At 43.3% G+C, this 20,310-nt stretch overlaps 1 protein-coding gene across 1 annotated transcript; it reads left to right on the top strand.

The window, feature by feature from the left end:
• The first annotated feature begins 3,377 nt into the window (after positions 1 to 3,377).
• WFDC1 (WAP four-disulfide core domain 1) lies at positions 3,378 to 14,555 on the top strand. Its single transcript, XM_054389855.1, has 6 exons — positions 3,378 to 3,524; positions 9,963 to 10,158; positions 10,740 to 10,823; positions 12,334 to 12,474; positions 13,644 to 13,685; positions 14,497 to 14,555. The coding sequence occupies exons 1-6, from the start codon at positions 3,378 to 3,380 to the stop codon at positions 14,553 to 14,555; spliced, it is 669 nt and encodes a 222-aa protein (XP_054245830.1).
• Positions 14,556 to 20,310: the final 5,755 nt, after the last annotated feature.

Genomic DNA, 20,310 nt, shown 5'->3' on the forward strand with positions numbered 1-20,310 from the left:
TAGGCTTGTGGTTTTTCACTTCAGTGCTTTCCCTGGGCTGATTGCTCAGTTATGTATGGTACTACACTTGTCACTTCTCTCCAGCAGTCAGTCTAACTGCTGAATGCCCAAGAGTTCAGGCAAGCAGAAGCCAAATCTAGCCAGGACATTATAACCATGCAAAAATATCTTGTAGCAGCATCACTTATTCTCCTCTGCACAGGGCAGCCAGACAGCAACTTTGTATGGATGTAACCATCTGCAGAGGGAGTTGCTCTACTTAGAGCAAATGACTGTTGGCCTATTGTTGTGTGTAGATAAGATGTAGTTTAAGAGACAGCAGCTAATTTTCTCTCTTTCTTGTAATGATAGTTTTAAAAACATCATACATCATTGAGTACCTAGTGTTTAAAGTAACACATCTCAGAAATCTGCTTAGCAGTAAATTAGAAATGTCTCATTATCACCAGTGGCTGTGTTTGCTAAAGATTTGTGCCTGATTCCTATAATTACTTCACAGGCTGCTAGGAATGCTTTATACTAATAGTTGGAGCCATAGACTTGCCAAGAACTGCTTTGTTGAACAAGAAGTTCTTCAGAAAGTCAAAGCTGCTTTTTTTTTTCTCTCTCTCTTTTGTTTTTTCTCTTCTTTTTTTTTCCCTGAGTGAGCCATTCTAAAGTGAACTTGATAAGACATAAATTGCTTGGTAGTGGGAGTGAGTGCACTAAAGTCTCTCTTGGTTTAGGTGTGTATTGGTCTCCAAACGGGTGGGCAATGTGGATACGAAATTGGCTGCAGATGTCCTGCAGTTGTCCTGTGATGACACAGCTGCATCAAGAAGAGCACTATCTGGAAAAGGTGAGAAATATTTTCTTTACAGCGTTGCCAACTAAAGAAGTTTTCTTAATCCCGTACAAAAAGTAGAATCTTTTGCCTGGTTTCCAAGACACACTGGAGGTAGAAGCATGTGAGGAATGGAAATGGGTGGCATGAAGCATTCCCTAATGGATGTGAGTATAGAGCATTGAAGCACAGAGCCCTAGCCTGGGCTGAGCTGTTACAACTCTAGGAGTTTGGTCACAGATGGAAGAAGGTCTAATTTCAGGAACTTGCCCACACCATGCCTCAGTTTCCCCAACTGATCATAGGAATAGTCAAGCCCAGGTGTTGCATGCAGTACTTTGGGAAGTTAAGGTGAAATGGCTGCTTGCAGGAGGCCGAAGTGTTGCAATATCCATGTTCCTTTTTATGTGAAGACCACAAGCAGCTGTGAAAGTTTGGTCTTGCAGGAGAATTCTCACTTCTTTGGTATACATTCCAGGAACTGTAATGTGCAGACACTAGTTTCTCCTGGGTAAATGTCAAAGCTGTAGATCTGCCAAATAAAAGGCCAGTAAATGGTGTCTGAAGTAGTTATTAATCCTTAGAATTAGTTGCTCCAAGTCCAGATTGGAAGTATATGAAACAAACAACAAAAATGAAATTAAATTAGGGAGATTTATTGTGAACAGTTGTTGTTTCATACTGCTTTAGGTTTCAGCAAGAGCACAGACAAGTGAAATATCAGCGTAAAGACATAATTTAAGTAACAATACTCTATGAAAAGATCTTGTTAATTCTGTGCAACCAGCCATGTCATTTGTCACCTTACAACACAGGAGTCAGGACATTCATGGGAACTTCTAGCTGTGCCCCAAAGGTGCTTTATCAAGACACAGATACTAATAGTGCAACAAATGAGGAAGATTTGTTTTTAAAAGAAATTAGAGGCATCCTGTGCTGTCAGATAAAGTTCTCTGAGTAATGAGAGATAAAACCACAAGTTGACTTCTTATGGCAGTGATATATTCCTCTCTGGATTTACTGAAACTATCTGAGTGTGCCTCTCACTATCTCCAGCTGATTTCAGATGACATTTGGTGGAGATGACAGTGACCTGTCAGAGCTGAACTCTGCTTCATCTGAAGGTAACACTTTAGTCACTTTGTGTAACCCTAGACTGAGCTGTGGAGGTGAGTTGTCTAGTGTTGTCATTAAACACAGAAGAGGAAAGACAGAATGAAGGAAATAACCTTTTTAGAGGAAAACTGGGATAAATATTGTTTTAAATGGGTGACTACAGCTCTGGGAGAGAGGAGAACTCACAGGATGGTGCAAAGCAAGTGTCAGGAACCTGGAGCCATGCTTTTTGCTGAGAAAGTCTTAGCAAGGCTCTCCAGCCCAAAATGTGCACTCCCTGTCTCCATCTGTGCCTGAAACAACTGTGCTGTGTCCTTTCCAAATCTTGACAGCTTCCCAAAACCCTGCTCATGCCTTAGGGAGCAACCATCATGTTATGCAGCAGCAACCTGTGGATCAAGTAGTGAAGTCCACCACTAAACCATGTCACTAAGCCCCTGATTCCAGAGATGGTGGTTCAGGCACTTCCATTTGCATTTACACATATGTCTGCTCATGTCTATGTAACAGATGCCCTGATCTCTTACTTTCTCTTTGGCACCTGCCTCTGTTCCTATCCCAGGCAGGATGCTGAGATGCTTTCAGCTTGATTTCATTGTCTATTCTTGTCCTTCAGGCACTTGGGTGCCTGAATGTCCATGTAGGTGCCTAATACCTCACATCCAGTCTCCCAGTCACTCCCATTGTCAGGCACAGGCTGACTCACGTCCCCTTCCTCACTTTCCATTTGTTCATGTCATTTTTAAACCGCCTTCCTTCCCCATTCCCCACCCAGGCACTTCTTTCCTCAATGGCCATATCTTCCCCTTGGTTTAATTAAAGTCCCTGCATGTTTATCATGTCCTTAAATCATTTCCTTCGAGCAATCTTCACATGAAGTTATCACTTTGTCAAAACATGATCCGAAAGCACAGCTCAGAGCACAGTGGGAAGCACACAAAGGGTGAGCCGAGTAATTTGGAAAGTTTGGGTGAGCTGTTTGCTAGAAGCTGCCCGAGCCCACCCCTCCAAGACCTTCATTTCCCCCTGCGGCAGCTGTCATCTGATCCCACGCTTTGGCTTTGAATGGGGCTCTCTGAGGATGCCAGATGTTGGGAACAAAGGTCTAAAAATAATCTTTCCAAATAATCTTCCCATCTATCACTCAAAGAGAGCATGTGCTTTGTGTGAACATGTGAGCCGAGAACCTGATCTAACTTTGAGGAAAGAAGTTCAACAGCAGCTCCTGGCTTCTGCTTGTGGGCTTTTCTTTTTTTTCCCCCTCCCTTTTCCCTTCCCAGAAGCTGCGCAGGGCACAGCGAACAGCGGCTCCCACCAGCCATCAGCCCCTCGCTTCCCCTCCCTCCCTCCGTCTCTGGCTCCCTCCATCCCTCCTTGCCAAACCTGAATCGTCTGGATCCCAGAAGCCAGTCTCCTTATTTGATCTCTCCTTGGCAGAATGGATTCCAGGCTGCTGTCAGAGATGCATTTCTGTAAAAAGATCTTCACTGCAGCCTTGTGTGTCTTAGTGCTGCTGCCGGATTCAGGCTGTGCAAGGACTCTCTGGAAGCGTGCTCTACATCTGAAAATGACGGAGAAATACGATGTGAGTAAAGTGGGGTGAGCTGATTTTGGGGGGAGCTGGGTGTGCTCACTGGGAAAAGGGACTTTTCTTTAGTTGTGTGTATCATTTTAGAACAAGAAGCTTCTGAATCTCCAGGCTGTCTCATAAAAAGGTTGCATTAAGTTTCCCAGGCTGTACGAAACTTTTGCCACCTAGCTGCTGCCACGGGGAACTAGCAAAGCATGACTGAAACTGGGAGAAGAGACACTGGTACAGCAGCCATCACTGCTTCTCCTAGGAACTTCATGGTTCTCCTGGAACTTCAAGGGGAATGTAGGATCTGCATGGCTGGGATAGATTTAGTGAATAGCAGAAGATGTGATTTATTGCTTCATGTGATTTACTGCTTAGGTCAGGGAGGCTGGTTCCCTGCCCAGTTCCTCCACTGCCTTTTGGGTACCTTTGGGTAAATGCCTCCATCTCATAGTGCTAATGTGTGCTAGAAGGATGGTGGCGTTGTCTAGGGTTCTGTAAACAACTGGAGCACAGAGACCTCTAGATCCAGTGCCAGTAATGTGTTGACAACCTTAATGGGTGTAAGGAGCTGATCAGATGCCTTGCCTGGCCTGTTGACAAGCTTCCCTCACATCCTGGCAGCTGTTCAGTGTCACCAGCTGTCCCTGCCCACTTTGGGCAGATTTGCATGGGCTATGGAGCTCGTCCTCCTTTTCCAAATCTGCTCTGGTACTTAAGAGCAGTAGTGCTGGAATTGAAACTGAAGCAGCAACAAGTTACTGTGAGCAGAGAAAGCAGTGGTGATGGGTCTTGTTCTGGTATGTCTGGGCCAAAAGACTGTTAGAAAGGGCAGGGAGGAAATGGGGGGGGAATACAAAGAAAAGAAAGGAAAAGGAGAGGAAAGGAAAGGAAAGGAAAGGAAAGGAAAGGAAAGGAAAGGAAAGGAAAGGAAAGGAAAGGAAAGGAAAGGAAAGGAAAGGAAAGGAAAGGAAAGGAAAGGAAAGGAAAGGAAAGGAAAGGAAAGGAAAGGAAAGGAAAGGAAAGGAAAGGAAAGGAAAGGAAAGGAAAGGAAAAAGGAAAAAGTGTGATTTTCAGGACCAACTGTTTAGAAAGAAATAAAAATCAATTTGACATTTTGACTTCCTTCATCAAAGTCCCCTCAGAAGCCAGCACTGACCCTCAGTCACTCAGATGGAAGCCCCAGCCAGTCTGTCTACTCATGGTCAGATCTGATTCCATCTTCTAGCCACTGTGTGTGCATAGACAGCTCCGTGGTGTTGCATAGGGATTCCTCCACCTGTTTTCTGCAGCCACATATAAAAGCCTTTCATTTAAAAGGATAGGGCTTGCCCATGACATCTAGAGGGATGATTGGGGACAGCAACACACAGGTTTGTGTGACACAGGTCTTGTGCCCGTGCTGAACGAACTGCAATATGGTGCTCATGTCTCCTTGAGGTTTTGCAGCAAACATTGTGTTAATATTTGAAAGACATCCCAGTATTTATCACCAGACATTTTCTTCATTGTAGCCTCCCCCAGGACAGGGTATCACCTGGTGATGTGTGGAGCTGTATTTCCTGCACAGGAAATTGTATTTCCCAGTATGTTGTTCTGTCGTATTTCAACGTGAAGCTCAAATTCAGTAGGAGCTATGAAGTAAGTGACCCAGAGAGATAGGACAGGAGTAGAACAGGAATTTACATGTTGATCTTCAGATAATGTGCTCTTTAAAGGCACAGAGCCTGCTCCCCTGAAGACATATCCTTTTCTTTCAGCCTACAGTTCTTCAAAGGACTGTTTTTTCTGGCAGTCACAAATCCAGGTGCTACTGATCTGGCAAGAATTGCTCATACTGACAGAAACATCCTATCTAGGGAAAACAGAAAATGCTTCTCTTTTTCTTTCTCCTCAAAGCCTTGCAAGGAGGAAAGCATGCACTCATCCTCTCATACACAGAGAGACTGTTTTGGCAGCCCCTCTTGTTTCTCAGAGATCCTTTCTTTTCTACCATGTGCTGTATGTTCTCTACAGTTCAAAAATCAGTAGTTGTGGGTGGAACTGCTGATTTGTGAGTCACTTGGATAGAGGGATAACAGATGGAGGTGATTACAGCAACATACAGGAGATGGGCCATAGACATCCCTGTGGGACCCTCAGAAGTACATGGGCAATGTCAGTAAGGGTGGGGAGTTGACTGAGATGTTGTCTGAGTCCAAAAACTCTGAGTCTACAGCAGGAGGAATGCATCCACCCAACTGCTGGCCACAGAATGATGAGCAGGTGTTAGGATGAGGAGCTGGCTTGAAGTCTGCCCAGCAGTTTTGCATTAAGGTGTCTGAGAAAGGATGGTGGTTGGCAAGGAGGGATCAAGTGGGAACAGGGAATGGAAAAAGAGAGAGAATGCAGTGAGAGGGAAAAGCTAGCAGTCATGGTGGGATAGAAGAGCTGGTATTCCAGCCTTTAGCAAATCCATGTTCTTTACAGCCAGAGGGACACTTGTCAAGTTTAGTGGCTTGCAGCTGGTGATCTGCAGCCTGTGTGCAGTCTGTGGACTGTTTCCTAAGGATAAAAGATGGGAACTACCTGGGAGTGGGCTTCAATTCATTATCAAGACATGTCTACTGGGAAAACCTGGGGCAGTCTTAGTTTTATTCCAGTGTCAACACTATCAAGTGTTTTAGAAAAGAATCCAAACTTCTTTTAAAGATTTCCAGAAACAAAGAATTCCTCACAGCTGCTGTAATGTTCTTCCAACAGTTCCTTTACCCTCCTGCTAGCTGTCATAAATCAACACTGAGATACTCTCTTCATCTACCAGATTAGTACACCTCCCATGAGGTTTCTGTCCTGCATATCCCTCAGAGTATGCTGTGAGCAAAGGAGCTCTCAGCCTTCCTTTTGAAACCTGCATGCACACATCCAAGTCTCGATCTGTATTCTCTGCTTTCCAGCCCTCTCATTGCTATTGTGTATCTTCTTGGAGCCCATCCTCATTTTGCAGTAACCTTCCAGTACTGCAGACACCAAAACCAAACCTACTAATCCAGAACCAATAGGAGGAGAATATTAATCCTATTATTTTGGTCTTTTACAAGACTAAATAACAAGGAGGGTTATCTAACCCTCCTTCAGCCTATTTTGGTCACCAATAATCCATGTTTTTGCAGGTCTCTGACAGAAATATTGGAGGGCTCTAAACTCCTCCTGTCTGTGTGTTGTGTCAGAGAAAATGGCCAGTTTTTGGAAATACCTGCCAGTGCCAGAACTGGTGACCAGAGACTAGGAATAAATCTCACACGCTATCTTGGGGGTGGCCATACAGAATATGAATCAGCAGGGAACTGTGCCTTGATACAAGCCCAGGGTCCAGTTTCAGGCACAAATAATAGAACATATCTTGGATTTTTTGGAGGCAGACTGCAAAATATAGGGTGAGAATGAATAATTGCATTCAGGTTTTCCCATCTTTACTGACCAGAGTTCCTCAGCTGAACTCTGAACTTTTCCCCTTACTTTGTTTCTGGACATCTCTAAAGCAGATATTATCATTAAAATGATTTAAGAAGTCTCCATGGGAAAAAACAATTTGCCTCCTGCACTGAAAAATATTCTGAAAGGAAGAAATTTTGACTGTTGTCACAATCTGTAAAAACGATAAATCTGAGCTATGTGAACCCTGGGAGAGCTTTTTAAAAGACCTTGTAACCTGTACCTAGAGACAACCTTAACCAGGCTATTTTGGGAATGAGGGAATCCTGTTTCCCACTGGGATGGTTTATGCATACACAAACCAGTGGCAATGGTTTTATTAGATCAAATGTGCAAACAAAATTTTGTTGACTACAAAGTTTTGAAAGAACGGAGTTCAGAGCAGGAGGTGAACAGACACCATGGGCAGGGAGGTCATGAGGTACAAAGTTATTTGGCTAAAAACATTATATTGTTCTCAAAGGGAAATCTCATTCATTGAGCCAACTGTTCATTGCAATTTTGGCTGCTTGATTTCTGAATCATCTGTGAAGCAACTGCAGTAATTGTTTGGACTTTGGGTTGTTGTTTTGGGTTTTTTTTTTCATGAATCCATTATTTTGGTCACATTTCAGTCTGCAGCTGACATTTCAAATAATAGAATAGTAAACTGTGACCTTCCAGGATAAGTGCTCCCTCCAACAAGGAGACCTGTTAAATGTTTGAAACTGCTTAGATTTACTGCTAAATGCTCTATTATATCCCAGAAGAAAAAAAATCTCCTTGGTCCAAGCGTTTTCTCTGTTTAAAATCCAACAACAGCCCCCCAAAAAGGTACTTGCAACATCTTCAGTTCCCAAGCACATTATTTCTAAGCTGAGGTGTTTCCAGCTATTGAGGAATGGATTATGTGATGCCTTATACTTTGGTTTACACTTTAACATCAAAAATATCATCAAAATTTGGAAATAATTTGTTTCAAACCTGTTTTGTGGTTCAAACAGGCTATCAGTTCATGGGAAAACAACTCTACAGAAGAGATTTTGAGCAGTTTCTTGTTCACTGAATGGAAACAGCTAAGGAAAATAGAGAAGAAAATTGTGTATTGATACTGGAAACAGGGCAGGAGGCTGTCATTTGTGGAAATATTAGGAATTCTCTGTCTTTCTCACACACACATTATTTAGCCAGTTCTAGATATAACCAGGATATGGTTTTTCTCTAACATACACCTTGTAACAGAAATTAAAACTTCTAATCATCCTGACTTCTCTCTATACTTCTACACTGGCTGACACTCAATCTCTGTGCAACCAGGCAGCAGAGAAACTTGGCTGCTCTATGTTTCCCCCTGGCTGTGGCCCAATGAACAGAGGTCATCTTTGGTGTAAAAACCACCACCTTATCCATACCATTCTACACTGTGTACAATATGGAAGTAAACTTTCTCACATCAGCACCACAAAGGAACCTGCGTCATTATTTCTTTGGGTAGCCCTTGGGATTGCCTTTATTCTCTGCATTAGGAGTTATTCTAAGGTAGTGAAAATTATGCTGATTTCACCATTATGGTAACTGATTGCTGCTCAGTCACATGTAGCAGCAGAGGCCATGTGAGTCAGCAGTCAGTCTCCAGGGCAGTGGACTTCCTGGGGACTGTCCTAAGACATTTTTTGGGCACTACATATGAGGACATGCTGTTTCACAAAAGCACACGTGGCTCACAGAAGCCCTTGGCAGGTTCCAACAATGAGGATGTAGCATCATGTAGATCAAGAAGGATGTTAGTCTCACCTCACATTTCTCCATAGCCTGATAGTGAAACTTCCAAGAGACCCCCTCAGGGACAATTGCACCATCCTGTTTCTTGGAAAAACAACCCCAGTTGCTCGTCACTGATGTTGTAACCCAGCTGTGATCAGGCCAAGTATACGTAGAACTTTAAAACTCAACAGCCTCCTGGCAAGTGCATGGCAGTGCTCACTTCAACCCTCTGGCTTTTAAAAGTGCAAATCCAGAATCCATCATTTGATTAGAGCTTATTAATGTCTGCTAATACATCTGAGAAACAATTGCCCTTTCTGAGCACTTCATGCTGCTCTGGGGAGCTGAGCTCAAGCCCCAAGATGAGTAGTTTAGCCATAGGTGAGAAAGGAGTGGGTTTAGGTGATTCACCTCTCAGTTGGAGGGAGCTGACCTCTTGCTAAAATGCCACCAGCATGAATAATACCTGAATGCTGCCTCTTGTAAATGTTTCTGGTAAACCCCTGTGCCTGCTAATCCACTTTAAATCTCCCTTGTCCTTTTGGTGCACAATGAGCAGCTGGGCTACTTTCTGCTGTAGTCAAACACAGCCTCCTTTTCTATGGGGTTAAACTGACACCACCCACACAGATCTCACCCAGATCATCTCAGGTTTGAGAAACAGTCTCTAATTTAACAACCCAGGACCCCACAGTGGATAAGATTAAAAGACTCCCTGATAAATTCTCATCCAGAAGAAGGTGATGAAGGTAGAAGGAGTCTATTGAGGAGAGAAGTACTACCTGGGACATTAGTTCCAGGTCTTATTTGGAGACATAACCTCAAAACAATACAGCATGATCATTTCTACTGCTTTTCTATCAAAGTGTTTTGGTGGGACTTTCATGAGGATGCCTGAAGTCTTTCTGTCTCTTTCCCAGACCACTATAAAAGACTTCAAGGGCTTATTTTTTTACCTCCTCAGTGTCATTACAATACCCTTAATTATAAAATGGGTTCCACACAATAGATTTGATGGTTTGGTGTTTCCAAACCAATGTGCTAAGGTCACCATGCAGCTCTCTCTTCATTGTGCTGAGGATGGGGCTGGGGGAGCTGAACAGTTAATTCTCCTCTCTCGTACTTCAATACTTGAAAACCACTTTGAAAATCCCTCTCCTGTTTCAAGTGCTAAGATGTTTGGTATTCACCTTATGCCAAACCTTTGTTTCCTTTTCTTTTCTTTGCAAGGATTATGAGTACCCTCTTCATTCTCACAGTTCCCACTACCAGAAGAACGACCGCTGCCCCCCGCCCCCCCAGACTCTGCCCGAGCGAGCCTGCGAGGTGCCCAGCTGCCGCTCGGACTCCGAGTGCGAAAGGCACAAGCGCTGCTGCTACAACGGCTGCATCTATGCCTGCCTGGAGTCTGTGCAGCCACCACCAGGTAGAGTGGGCCCAAGTGATCCAGCTGCTAGAGAAGTGTGCAGAAATGATGGGCATCACTACCAAGTGATTGGGTCTTGGATGGGAGGTACAGTCAGAGCGTGAGTTGAGGGTAAAGCTTCAGCTGCACACTTCCGCTTGCTGGGGTGACTGCTGAATGGAAAAATTATCTAAGGCCAGCTGGTGGGGTGCAGTTTCCACCAGCATGATGAATACAAATCACTTGAGGCTAGTTCTTTTCCTGAGATTATATCTTCAGAAAAAGAAGCATTCCCAATCTGAATTAGCACTCACAGAAGCAAGGAGCCATCTCATCTGACCCATGCCATGGGAGAGGAGGATGGGAAACAATACCTGCTTTGGCCTTTATGGCACCAGGTTCTTGTGGCTCTAGGTAGCATCCACAGCTCTCTTGCTGCTAGGATAACAAGAGCATGACTAGTAGTACCTTGCTGAAAACTCAAAACCATTCTTCAGGAGCCTGTCAGCCTCATCACTGGCTGTTAGAGGACATCTCCATAGTGATGTGCCCTGTAGCTTCTCCACCTTGACTCTGTGGGTTCTTTATTCTGTCTTTTACAGTTTTAGACTGGTTGGTTCAGCCCAAACCCCGCTGGCTGGGAGGAAATGGGTGGCTTTTGGATGGCCCAGAGGAAGTCTTACAAGGTACAGTATGTTTCACTGTCTTCTCTGATATCAGCAATTATATGAAGGCACTAAATAATGCATTCATCATAAACAGGACTTGCCATGGATGTTGGGATATCGGGGCTGCTGCTCTTTGTCTGGAGTTTCCTCAGGAATAATGCTTTGTGGTGCTGGGGGTTAGTTTCTAGTGCAGTAAATAGGTTGCTTTTTATGGATGTGCCTTATCCAGCAGAGCACTAGGAATATTCCAGGGAACTGGATTTGTATCCAGTCTTGAAATAAGTAGAAATGTATCTTGGTGTTTTTAGAAAAAGGCCTTGTCAGCATGCACATATTTTCTGCCAGCTTCCTGATAGACTGTGGGCAGACTTGGATTGGGAGATCCTTTAATCCCAAATCGCTCCATCGCAGAAATGCCTTGGGCTGGGGATGTGGCTGCTGAATCTGAAGGCTGCTTTGAGCAAGAGCCCTGGCAAACTTCTGCAGAGTTGTGTCAAGCTGGCGTGGAACTCACTTGGAGCATCTAAACTTGGGGACTGCTGATGAGATCTTGTTTCTCAAGTTAATTCCATACGGAAAGGCCTTTTAATTAATTTTTGCCAATACCTCAAATTGAAACAAGGAGAGAGAAGGAAAATGGGAAGCAAAAGTTTCTTCTACAAACATTCCCAGATGCATGCATTCCTGAAGTTCTTGATTTCTTCATGGAAAGGCTGTTCCAGCTTTTGATCAGCTTCAGTCAGGCACAGGCGGTGTCAATAAATTACCCTCTTTGGTCTTGCACAGATGGTATCAAATTCACCAAACTTTGACTCTCATCTATTATGGACAATCTTAGTTCTTCAAGGTAGAATTCTGCCTCCAGCTCATTGGAGTTACACTGCCAGAAATAAGATAAAATAGGTTCTTCCTCATCCATCCTTGTCATGCTTATATTATTTGTTCTTATCTTAACACCTTCATCTCAGCTTGAGGCAGTAATTAGTGAAATAAGAACCATCAGTCATGGCTTGAGGATTACAGCCAGAGCTCCTTGAAATTAAAGTCCTAGCAAATGAAAGGGTGGAGTGTCCCTGCATAAGCTATACTTTTAATGGACACAAACACTGCCTGTGAGTCCTGCTTTACTTTCTTACTCTGCTCTGCACTTGCTGGATAGCCCAGGTCAGGGGGGTTAAAGCCTGCCTGTACCAGGCATGCTACTGCCTTACTCCATAATGAGTCACATCTGAGGTTTAAATTCAGCACTGAGTTGATGGGTGTGGAGCAAAGAACAAATCAGCAAACTGCCAGTTTCCGGCTCACATTTCCCTGATTTCCTTGGTCATGTATAGACAGACCAAGCTTTGTGTAAGCTGTGAACTGGATCACCTGCTCTGCCAGGCTTCTTTGGAGATGTTAGCCACTGGTGTCCTTCATGGAAAATGGTCTGAGATCTTGTCTGGGAGGACAGGTGGCTGTGATGTCATATTTTGGTTACCTGTGGATGTTACAGTCATAATTTATGACCTGTGGGCTTCTTTTGTAGCTGAAGCCTGCAGTACCACTGAGGATGGAGATGAGCCTCTGCATTGCCCCACAGGCTATGAATGCCACATCATCAACCCAGGGAACACAGCTGAAGGAATCCCCAACCGAGGCCAGTGCATCAAGCTCCGTGGAAATCCAGGTCAGTTGACTGGATATCTCCCATCCTTTCTGGTTCTGTCATGCAAACCCCAGTAAGGGACAGTGCTCTCTCCCTCATTAGCTTTGAAGGGGATCTGGTGCTACATCTGTTTTCACAGGCTTCCTGGTTTTCATGGGCAGCCCAAGGCAGCGTGTGACAGCTGGGCTGGGACACAGTCACCAGCCTACACCAATCTCAGTTCTCAATTGCTGTTGGTGTTGGCTGAGCTCTGTGAAATGCTCAAAGCAGATGACACACTTTTTGGCTCTGTTTGCCAGCATCCTCTGGGATTGTGTAAGCAGAGCAGGTAGTAAGCTGCATGTGCCACTATTACACAACATAAACCCAGAAACATTGAATATTACTACACATTTAATCAAAAAGGACGAGCTTCAAATTCTAGTTTTGATTTCTGACTTTGCTTTCTGCATTTAAAACATTGTTCCCTCTATTATGCTGACACATTTGTCCAATGAAAGAACTCACACAGGCCAACCTATTTTCCAGGAAAGCTGCTCATAGTGTGTCTACAACGTGTATTATTAAATAGCAGGACATGTATGTGTGCACTGGGCTACAAATCATCTCAGTAGAGAAACATGAGGCACTAGTTTTGACATTTGGTCACTGTAAAAGCCAGAAGAATCATCAACCCAAACCTCAGACTTCTCCTGTAAAAGACTAAGATGTTTTTCAGGGCTTTCTGATCATGTCTTTTATTCTTTTGTAACTTTAGTAACATCCATACTAATAAGTATAACGTATAGCTGTATGGGTCTTAGACATGAGCTTATGTAACTATAGAAATGGTGAGCACAAAAACATAGCTGGAACTTTAATCATGTAAACCACTATGAGATGGTCTGAAATTTGACCCAAATTTTCTTTGATTTGAGAAAGGCCTTGCCTCAGTGCTACTGAAAAGAACATAACAAGCTAGTGGCCAACAGTTAACCACTCTTAGGGAAAGTGAGTTGTGTCCACACGGTTTTTGTAAGAGGTTTATAGCAGCCTACACTACTTCAGCTACAGGGGTCTTTTATTATCCTGTTTATGAGGTTATCATTTCCAGATCTATAATTTCTCTGTGCTGTACACAGAAGGTTGGAGTTTAACACAAGGAATGAAGGTTGGCTGGATGTATTCTCATTACCTACCTTCTCTTTCAGATGGACGTAACCTGAGGCATAAGTATTACAAGGACTATTTTGGTAAGCTGCTGCTTATGCTTACTACTATGCTTACAAGGAATTTGCTGCTTATGAAATGAAGGTTTGCACATAGGAAAAGGAGAATCTTCAGCCTCAACTCTCTATGTCTTGGTCAAAAGATATATTGAGAAACTGCAATGGCCTGACTGGGCACTCTTGGGAATCAGTATCTCCAGCCGTGGCACAGTGGCTTAAACAGTGCAGCTTTCTGCCAGGGGTTCCCACCAAAAGGTGAGGAATACCCAGTACAATAACTTCTTGTTGTTTGAAAAGATATTTTTTGAGCTTTGCTCATGGCCCAGGACTCCTTCCAGATGCACACAGAACTCTGTCAAAAGCAGGGTCTTTAGCCAAGAGTTTGTACTGTGGTATGTGATAAGAGATGACTGGAGCCCAGTGAATCAGTTCCTTGTTGCATTCTCTAACCAAAAGAGGTGTCAGGCCCTTGCACAAGTTGATTGACACATGTCTTAAAGAAAGCAGGAGGATCTTCCCTCAAGGCTTCAAAGCTCCAGGTTTTTGCTAAGCAGAGGATCTAGAGCGAGACAGGCAGGTCAGACAGACTGGAAGTGATATTCAGGTATATCTAGACAACATCTTTGATATGATAAGATTTATGAACAGACAAATTTAGGCAGTTTAATCTGATAAAACTATGGAAGGAGTTCCTTTCCTCTGTCCAGCAAGCTAGTTCTCCCCCAGAGAACTGCTAAATAATGAGGCCAGTAAAATCATACTGTTCAGAGAATCTTGAGCACACTTTTGTCATAGACTAACTTAAAACCTAACTTTGCTGCTCTTTGTTTTACAGGGAGCAATTCCAACAATGTGGTTGGCTATGTGAAAAACCAGCAGAAGCATTTAGGCTAATCAGAGGTGTGCCTGGGTAAGTGTCCTGTGAATAAGGGGAAAGGTGGGTGAAAATAGTTGGTGCTTAGTATGCAGTTATTCAAATAAATTGTTGTTCAGGGTGAAATTAACTCAAAACACCAGTGGAAGAGGAGCACCTCAAAACTATGTACAGTTGCATACCTCAGGCTCCATTAAACACACCAACAAACACAATGCTGTAAAAATATCCTGAGAACATGAGGCATTTGGGATTGTGTGTTCCCAACTCTTACTATCCCCCTCCCACTTTTTATTCTAGTTTCATAAGATGCACCTGATTTCTCTGAAGAACTTTTGCTTTGTGGGTGTTTAGAGGATGGTGTGATTCTCAGGATGAAAACAAAATGCTGCAAAACTTCGTGTGCCTTAAGACTTTCTCTTAAGACTTAAGATTTCTCTTCAGGTGCTTCTTCAAGTATAACTGCCCCTGCCAGACAAATTAACAAGCTCCTTATGCTGGACTGATTGCAAACCCTTGGGCACATGGGTGATTTTTGTGGGATAACTTCATGTGTGTGAACACTTGAGCAGTGTGACCCACTCATATGAGTAAATGTACAATGTATCAAGCCAGAGAGAAGCCAACTCAAAAAGCTCATATCATTTTATCAGGCTTTGAATTAGGCAAGAATGAAAATATTTATTATACCAAAGGTTCTGTCCTGAAATAGTTTTCTCAACACTTTCAGCTTCTCTTTAAAACTAACTTGAGCTTAACTGGCAGTTAAGAAAACAAAGCAGGTCAGTGTGTCTTTTATGTACCTACGTCAAGCTGGCTGTTAAGATTACACTGCTACATAAGGACAAGTTCTATGCAAACATCCCGGGAAGGATAAATATTTTAATTCCTTTTTTGTTGTTGTTTGATTTTCACCCAGCTGGACCACTCTGTTAAGCAGCTCTCAAGGAATGCTTTATCCAACAGTTTTCTATTTTGGAAGAACTCTGGTCCCAAACCTCCAAGAGCACGTCTCCAGTGTTACCCCGACCCCTGCCCATCATCGATAAAAACACTTTGCCGTTCAAGGAACAGGATGAGCCTAGATTTTAAGCCTAGCAGGAGAAACATGATCCCCTTGAAAGAAACCACATCGTTTATGAGCTGCCCTTCTACCAAAGAAATGCAAATACTTTCAAGCAGATCCCTGTAAGCCACAGCACCATGATCAGGCTGCTGGAACACAGCCTGCCCTTTATGTGCGTCTTCTCTGACCAGTTCAGATTTCAGGACTCAGAACACAACTCAGTGTTATAAAAGCAAAGCGACGTCATTTGTTCCTAAATATCACATCGAAGTTGCATTAAAATAGGCAAGACTGTAAAACTAAAGGGGCTCTCTGGGTCAAATCCAGTGCCTACCTATCCTAACAGCTACTTTAAACAGGACTTTTCATAAGCTGAAAGTTTGAAGAAATCTGCAGGTTTCTGCTGTTCTTATTTCTCCCCAGGATTCACCAGGTTTGACACTCAGTCAACAAGCCTAAACCTGAAATCTTAAGAATTTGAGGACCTCTGAGCTAGGAGTAAAACAGGTTTTATGAGTTTTTAAAGTTACTTTTCTTTAGCTTCTCAGTCTAGTGAGCTGCAGACCAAGACCTAATGACACAACAAATTTCTTTCTACAGTATCTAAGCAGGCACATGTGTGCCAGTCTTTTTGAGTTTCTGTTTCGAGCCAGCACTTTTAATATTCACAACATGTACAACTTACATTTTTGACCCTGCAAAACTTCAGCAAGAGAGTTGAAATCTGGATTATTTCTTGCGTGTATTAGGAAAGCAAAAGCAGGATAAATATTTGTGATTCACAGGTTTTTCTGGCAGATGGGCAACTATTCTTTAGAAGTCCTGTACCTTTATGTTGACTTCCATAAATCCTCAGCATCGTCATTTGTATATGAGCCTTACAGCTTCTTTTAGCTGCTTAGCATTATGAGATGGAAAACACATTTTCTTTGAATGTTTTCCTTTTCTGTGGCATTCCTAAAGGGACAGTTGCTTTGCATTTTGACACATCTGCCAGAATTGCTAGCCAAAAGAAGCCTGCTTCCAGACACAAACTATGGCATTTTTTTTTTCACTCACCAGATGGATTAAGCCAAAGCTAAGATGCCTGTAAAACACTTGATACTTTGCATGTGACATTTGCAGCTGGAAGGATGATAGATGCCAAACTGCTCTTCTGTTTCCTATCACAAACAGGCATGCTTGTTGATGCTTGAAAGAGCAAAGGAACAGATGAAGGGCTCCACACTTTCCTAAACACCTTCATGTGCTGAACTCTGTTCCCTTTGTGCCCTTTTTTTCAAGCTGTAGGTGTTGAATGCAACACCATATTTGGACAGCTCTATTTCTAGAACTTTATCCTATAGGACTTCATACAATGATACTTTAACTCCTGTCAATCCATATTTTATTGTTTCAGTTTGAGTTTAGGCCAGAAACTTGCAGCTTTGCTGCTGACATTACCTGACAACTTAAGACAACACATCTCCTAATGAAAGTCTTAATGAAGCCTTGCTCCTAGGAGCTTCTCAGTGCAAGGGATTGATTCTTTTCAGCATTACTCTTTGCAGAAAAGTCAAATTCTGATGAAATGAGCAAAGATCTGCAATGGTTACTAGGCCCCAAAGAGCGAATGACAAATTGTTCCATTTCAGGATGTAAAATTCAGCACCTAAAAATCTGTGAGGATCTAGTTGAAAAACTTGTGTTGACAGCTTACAAATGTGCAAAATTAAAACTTCAGATCTCAGTCTAGTCTTGCAAAGCATCAAAAAAAAAAATACTGAATTTAAGTGGACACATTCACTTCAGGGGCCATTTTTCTGGAGCTACAAAAGCACACACCTAACCAGCTTGCTGGATGAGCTGCTGAAGATATTTTCTACTTGCAAGAGGAATTTTTTAAAGAGGAAAATTAGCAAATTACTAATTTGTTGATGCATTTCTGTTTACTGGGTGTTATCAAAGGCATCACCCTTCCTCATGGTGCTACAGTTCTTGAGGTTTTTTTTCCCAAGTTAATTCTTTTCAAGTTATCAGTTGCCAAACTCAGAAAAAAAAAAAACAAAAGCCTAACAGGAGAGACTTGTCTCCATGCTGAGTTTTCAATGGTGACATCCATCAAAGTAGAAAGGAAAACACAGACCAAATGAGTTGTCCTCAGCCTGTCTTCTCTCCAAAGACAAATGGTTTAACAGTCTCATGAAGCACAGCAGGAAATCACTAATGCAGGTTGTTTTTAACATTTCCTTGTACACTTCAGAGCATGTTTGGTGCTATAATAAACTTCACATGCATCACTGTGTTCTAGCAATGCTTGTGGCCTTCCAGATCATTGGGTGCTGCCAGTGGAACTGCTCTGCCCTGCAGCAGCCCCAGGCAGAGCCTTCCCAGTTGGTGCCTCTGGTGCTGAGACATGTGCAGGTTCTGCCTCTTCGGTGCTCAATAAAAAGTGACCAGTATATTTTTCAACTCTGCCTGGTTTCAGCTGTGTGTTCTTGACATACACTTGGCTTCAGATATGAACAAAAGGACAAATCTTTTACATTTTTGTTGTTGGGAGAGCTCAGAAGAAAGGCAGGGAGACAAAAGTAATTTTGTCTGCTGGAAGGGAGGTGACAGACCTCCAAAGCACATCTACCACCAGTGTCCCTTTTCAGAGGAGCCACCTTTGTGGGTCAGATGCTCACTCTGTTCTTGGCACCTTCATTTCTATTGCCCAAAGAGGAGCTGATGGACAACACTGTAAAGGTGATAATGATGGTAACCTAAGTAGAAGGTGACCCTTTTATTTGACCAGGCATTTTCCTTGTTGATTCAGAGCTGTGGTTTGCTGGTGGATGGATTTCAGTTGCCAACTCAGTAGTTTGCACTGCACCAGCAGCTGCTGAGACAGCTCTGCAGGAGGCCAAGGCTTGCTCCAAGGCTGGAAAAGTAACCCAAGTCAGAGGCCAGTTTTGGCCTGGATACCAGAACTGGAAGAGGACCCTGGTGCTGAGAGGCTGAGCTGCTGAGCGCTGTGTTTCCCAGAACAGGCAAGACTGCACCATCCACCAGCTCCACCCACACCAGTCTTGCTCTACTCATCAGGGGTGAGCAGAAGTCCTTCTGCATTGCTTCCTTTCTCTCCTGAAGCCATAACAGAGGAGCCACAGAAAGAGAAACTGCCTGTAGTTTAGCCAAGGAGGGATTACCAGTGCGTTCCGTTGCATTGTAAAGAATTTCTGTGGGGTTTGAGAAGACCTTGGCTAGCACTAGGTGTCAGGTAGCTCTTCAGTCTGGCAGTGAAGTTGTCCTTGGGGTCAGGAACTTCTCATGGCAATGGTCACATGGCCTGTTTTCATGGGAGATTCTGGGATGTGTGTGCATAACTCCTGCTGTGAAGTGTGAGAGGGGCTGAGTACCTTGGCTTTCAAGGGAACAATCTGTTTGGTGAACACCAAAAAGTTATGTTTTTATTTCCACTTGTTTCTGTGTTAATGCAGGCAAATATATTTTCTGTTGACATAGCTGGCTAACAAGTCTCTGTGAAAAAATATTGTGGCACCTCAGGCATCATCTGCAGATGACACTGAAGTGCTGGTCCTGCCTAGTTCAGAGCTCCATTAAGCTTTATGGTGCAGAAGTGTTTTGCTTACCTTCAGGAAGCTGATCCATGGTTTCATGAACAGGTTGAGACAGTCCATAGAAGGTTCTATGGAGACTGACAGTTTCTCTTTGCCCACTGCATGGCAGGGATTTGTTCATAGAGGGGGTTGTTTACTTCTCCCACCTCACACTGTCTACACAGGCTAGATTTTTATCTGGAGGTGGTGTCAGGTGGGCATTGATTGTCTGCCTCTGGCAAAAGGATTTACAGCATCATTTAGTGTTCTTTAAAGGTTGCCTTTTGATGGTGAGTCTAAGAGCTAAGTCCTATTTCTTCCCATCTTGTTAACTTCCTATGTAAGCAAAGTTGCAAGAACCACAAGAGGAGCTCTGAAAAACAAACAAACAAACAAAAAACCCCAACTATGACAACAAAACAAAAAAAAGTCCTTCTCACAGTTTCCAATATGTAGATGTAGATGTGGCTGGTAGAGCTCCTTTCATTCAGCCTGAGCTGCCCCATCAGACAAATCTCCTAAATTAAGCAGGGGGGGCTGTGCAAACAGAAACCAAGAAATAGAATTAAATTCCCCTTTCCTTCCCAGTGAAAATCCTAAAGATTTTACCTGGCCTTTGCCAGTAGCATGGACTCTTCTCAGTCGGGGACAGTGTCAGGACAAGGAGCAACAGTTACAAAGTAGAATATAGGAGGTTTCACTTGAAACAAGTGAAAACTTCTTGACTTTGAGGGTGACAGAGCACTGGAACAGGCTGCCCAGAGAGGTTGTGGAGTTTCCTTCTCTGGAGCTTTTCAAATCCCACCTGGAGGTGCTCCTGTGCAACCTGCTCTAGGCATATCTGCTTTAGCAGGGGGGTTGGACTAGATGATCTTCAGAGGTCCCTTCCAGTTCCCTACCATTGCATGTTTCTATTATTCTAAGACAGAAAGGAATCATGGCCCAAAACTTTGTTCTTTGCTTTTATAATCAGGATCAGTGGATGTTCTGCCCAGGAGCCTGGGAAAAACCCAAGCTGAAGGCAAACAGTAAATTCTACTCGTGCAGCAGAGGCTTTTGCCCTCAAGGTGGCACAATAGGAACAGGAGTGTGACAAGCCTTAGTTACAGTGAGGGAAGCAGGTGA

Source organism: Indicator indicator, chromosome 19, assembly GCF_027791375.1.
Source record: "Indicator indicator isolate 239-I01 chromosome 19, UM_Iind_1.1, whole genome shotgun sequence".
Taxonomy (NCBI): Eukaryota; Metazoa; Chordata; class Aves; order Piciformes; family Indicatoridae; genus Indicator; species Indicator indicator.

Excerpts from the sequence above, each read along its gene's own strand:
- WFDC1 (XM_054389855.1), top strand. The coding sequence starts at position 3,378 with ATGGATTCCAGGCTGCTGTCAGAGATGCATTTCTGTAAAAAGATCTTC. Across the intron at positions 10,824-12,333 it reads CCCAGAGGAAGTCTTACAAG|CTGAAGCCTGCAGTACCACT; the intron begins GTACAGTATGTT and ends CTTCTTTTGTAG. Across the intron at positions 12,475-13,643 it reads CAAGCTCCGTGGAAATCCAG|ATGGACGTAACCTGAGGCAT; the intron begins GTCAGTTGACTG and ends CTTCTCTTTCAG.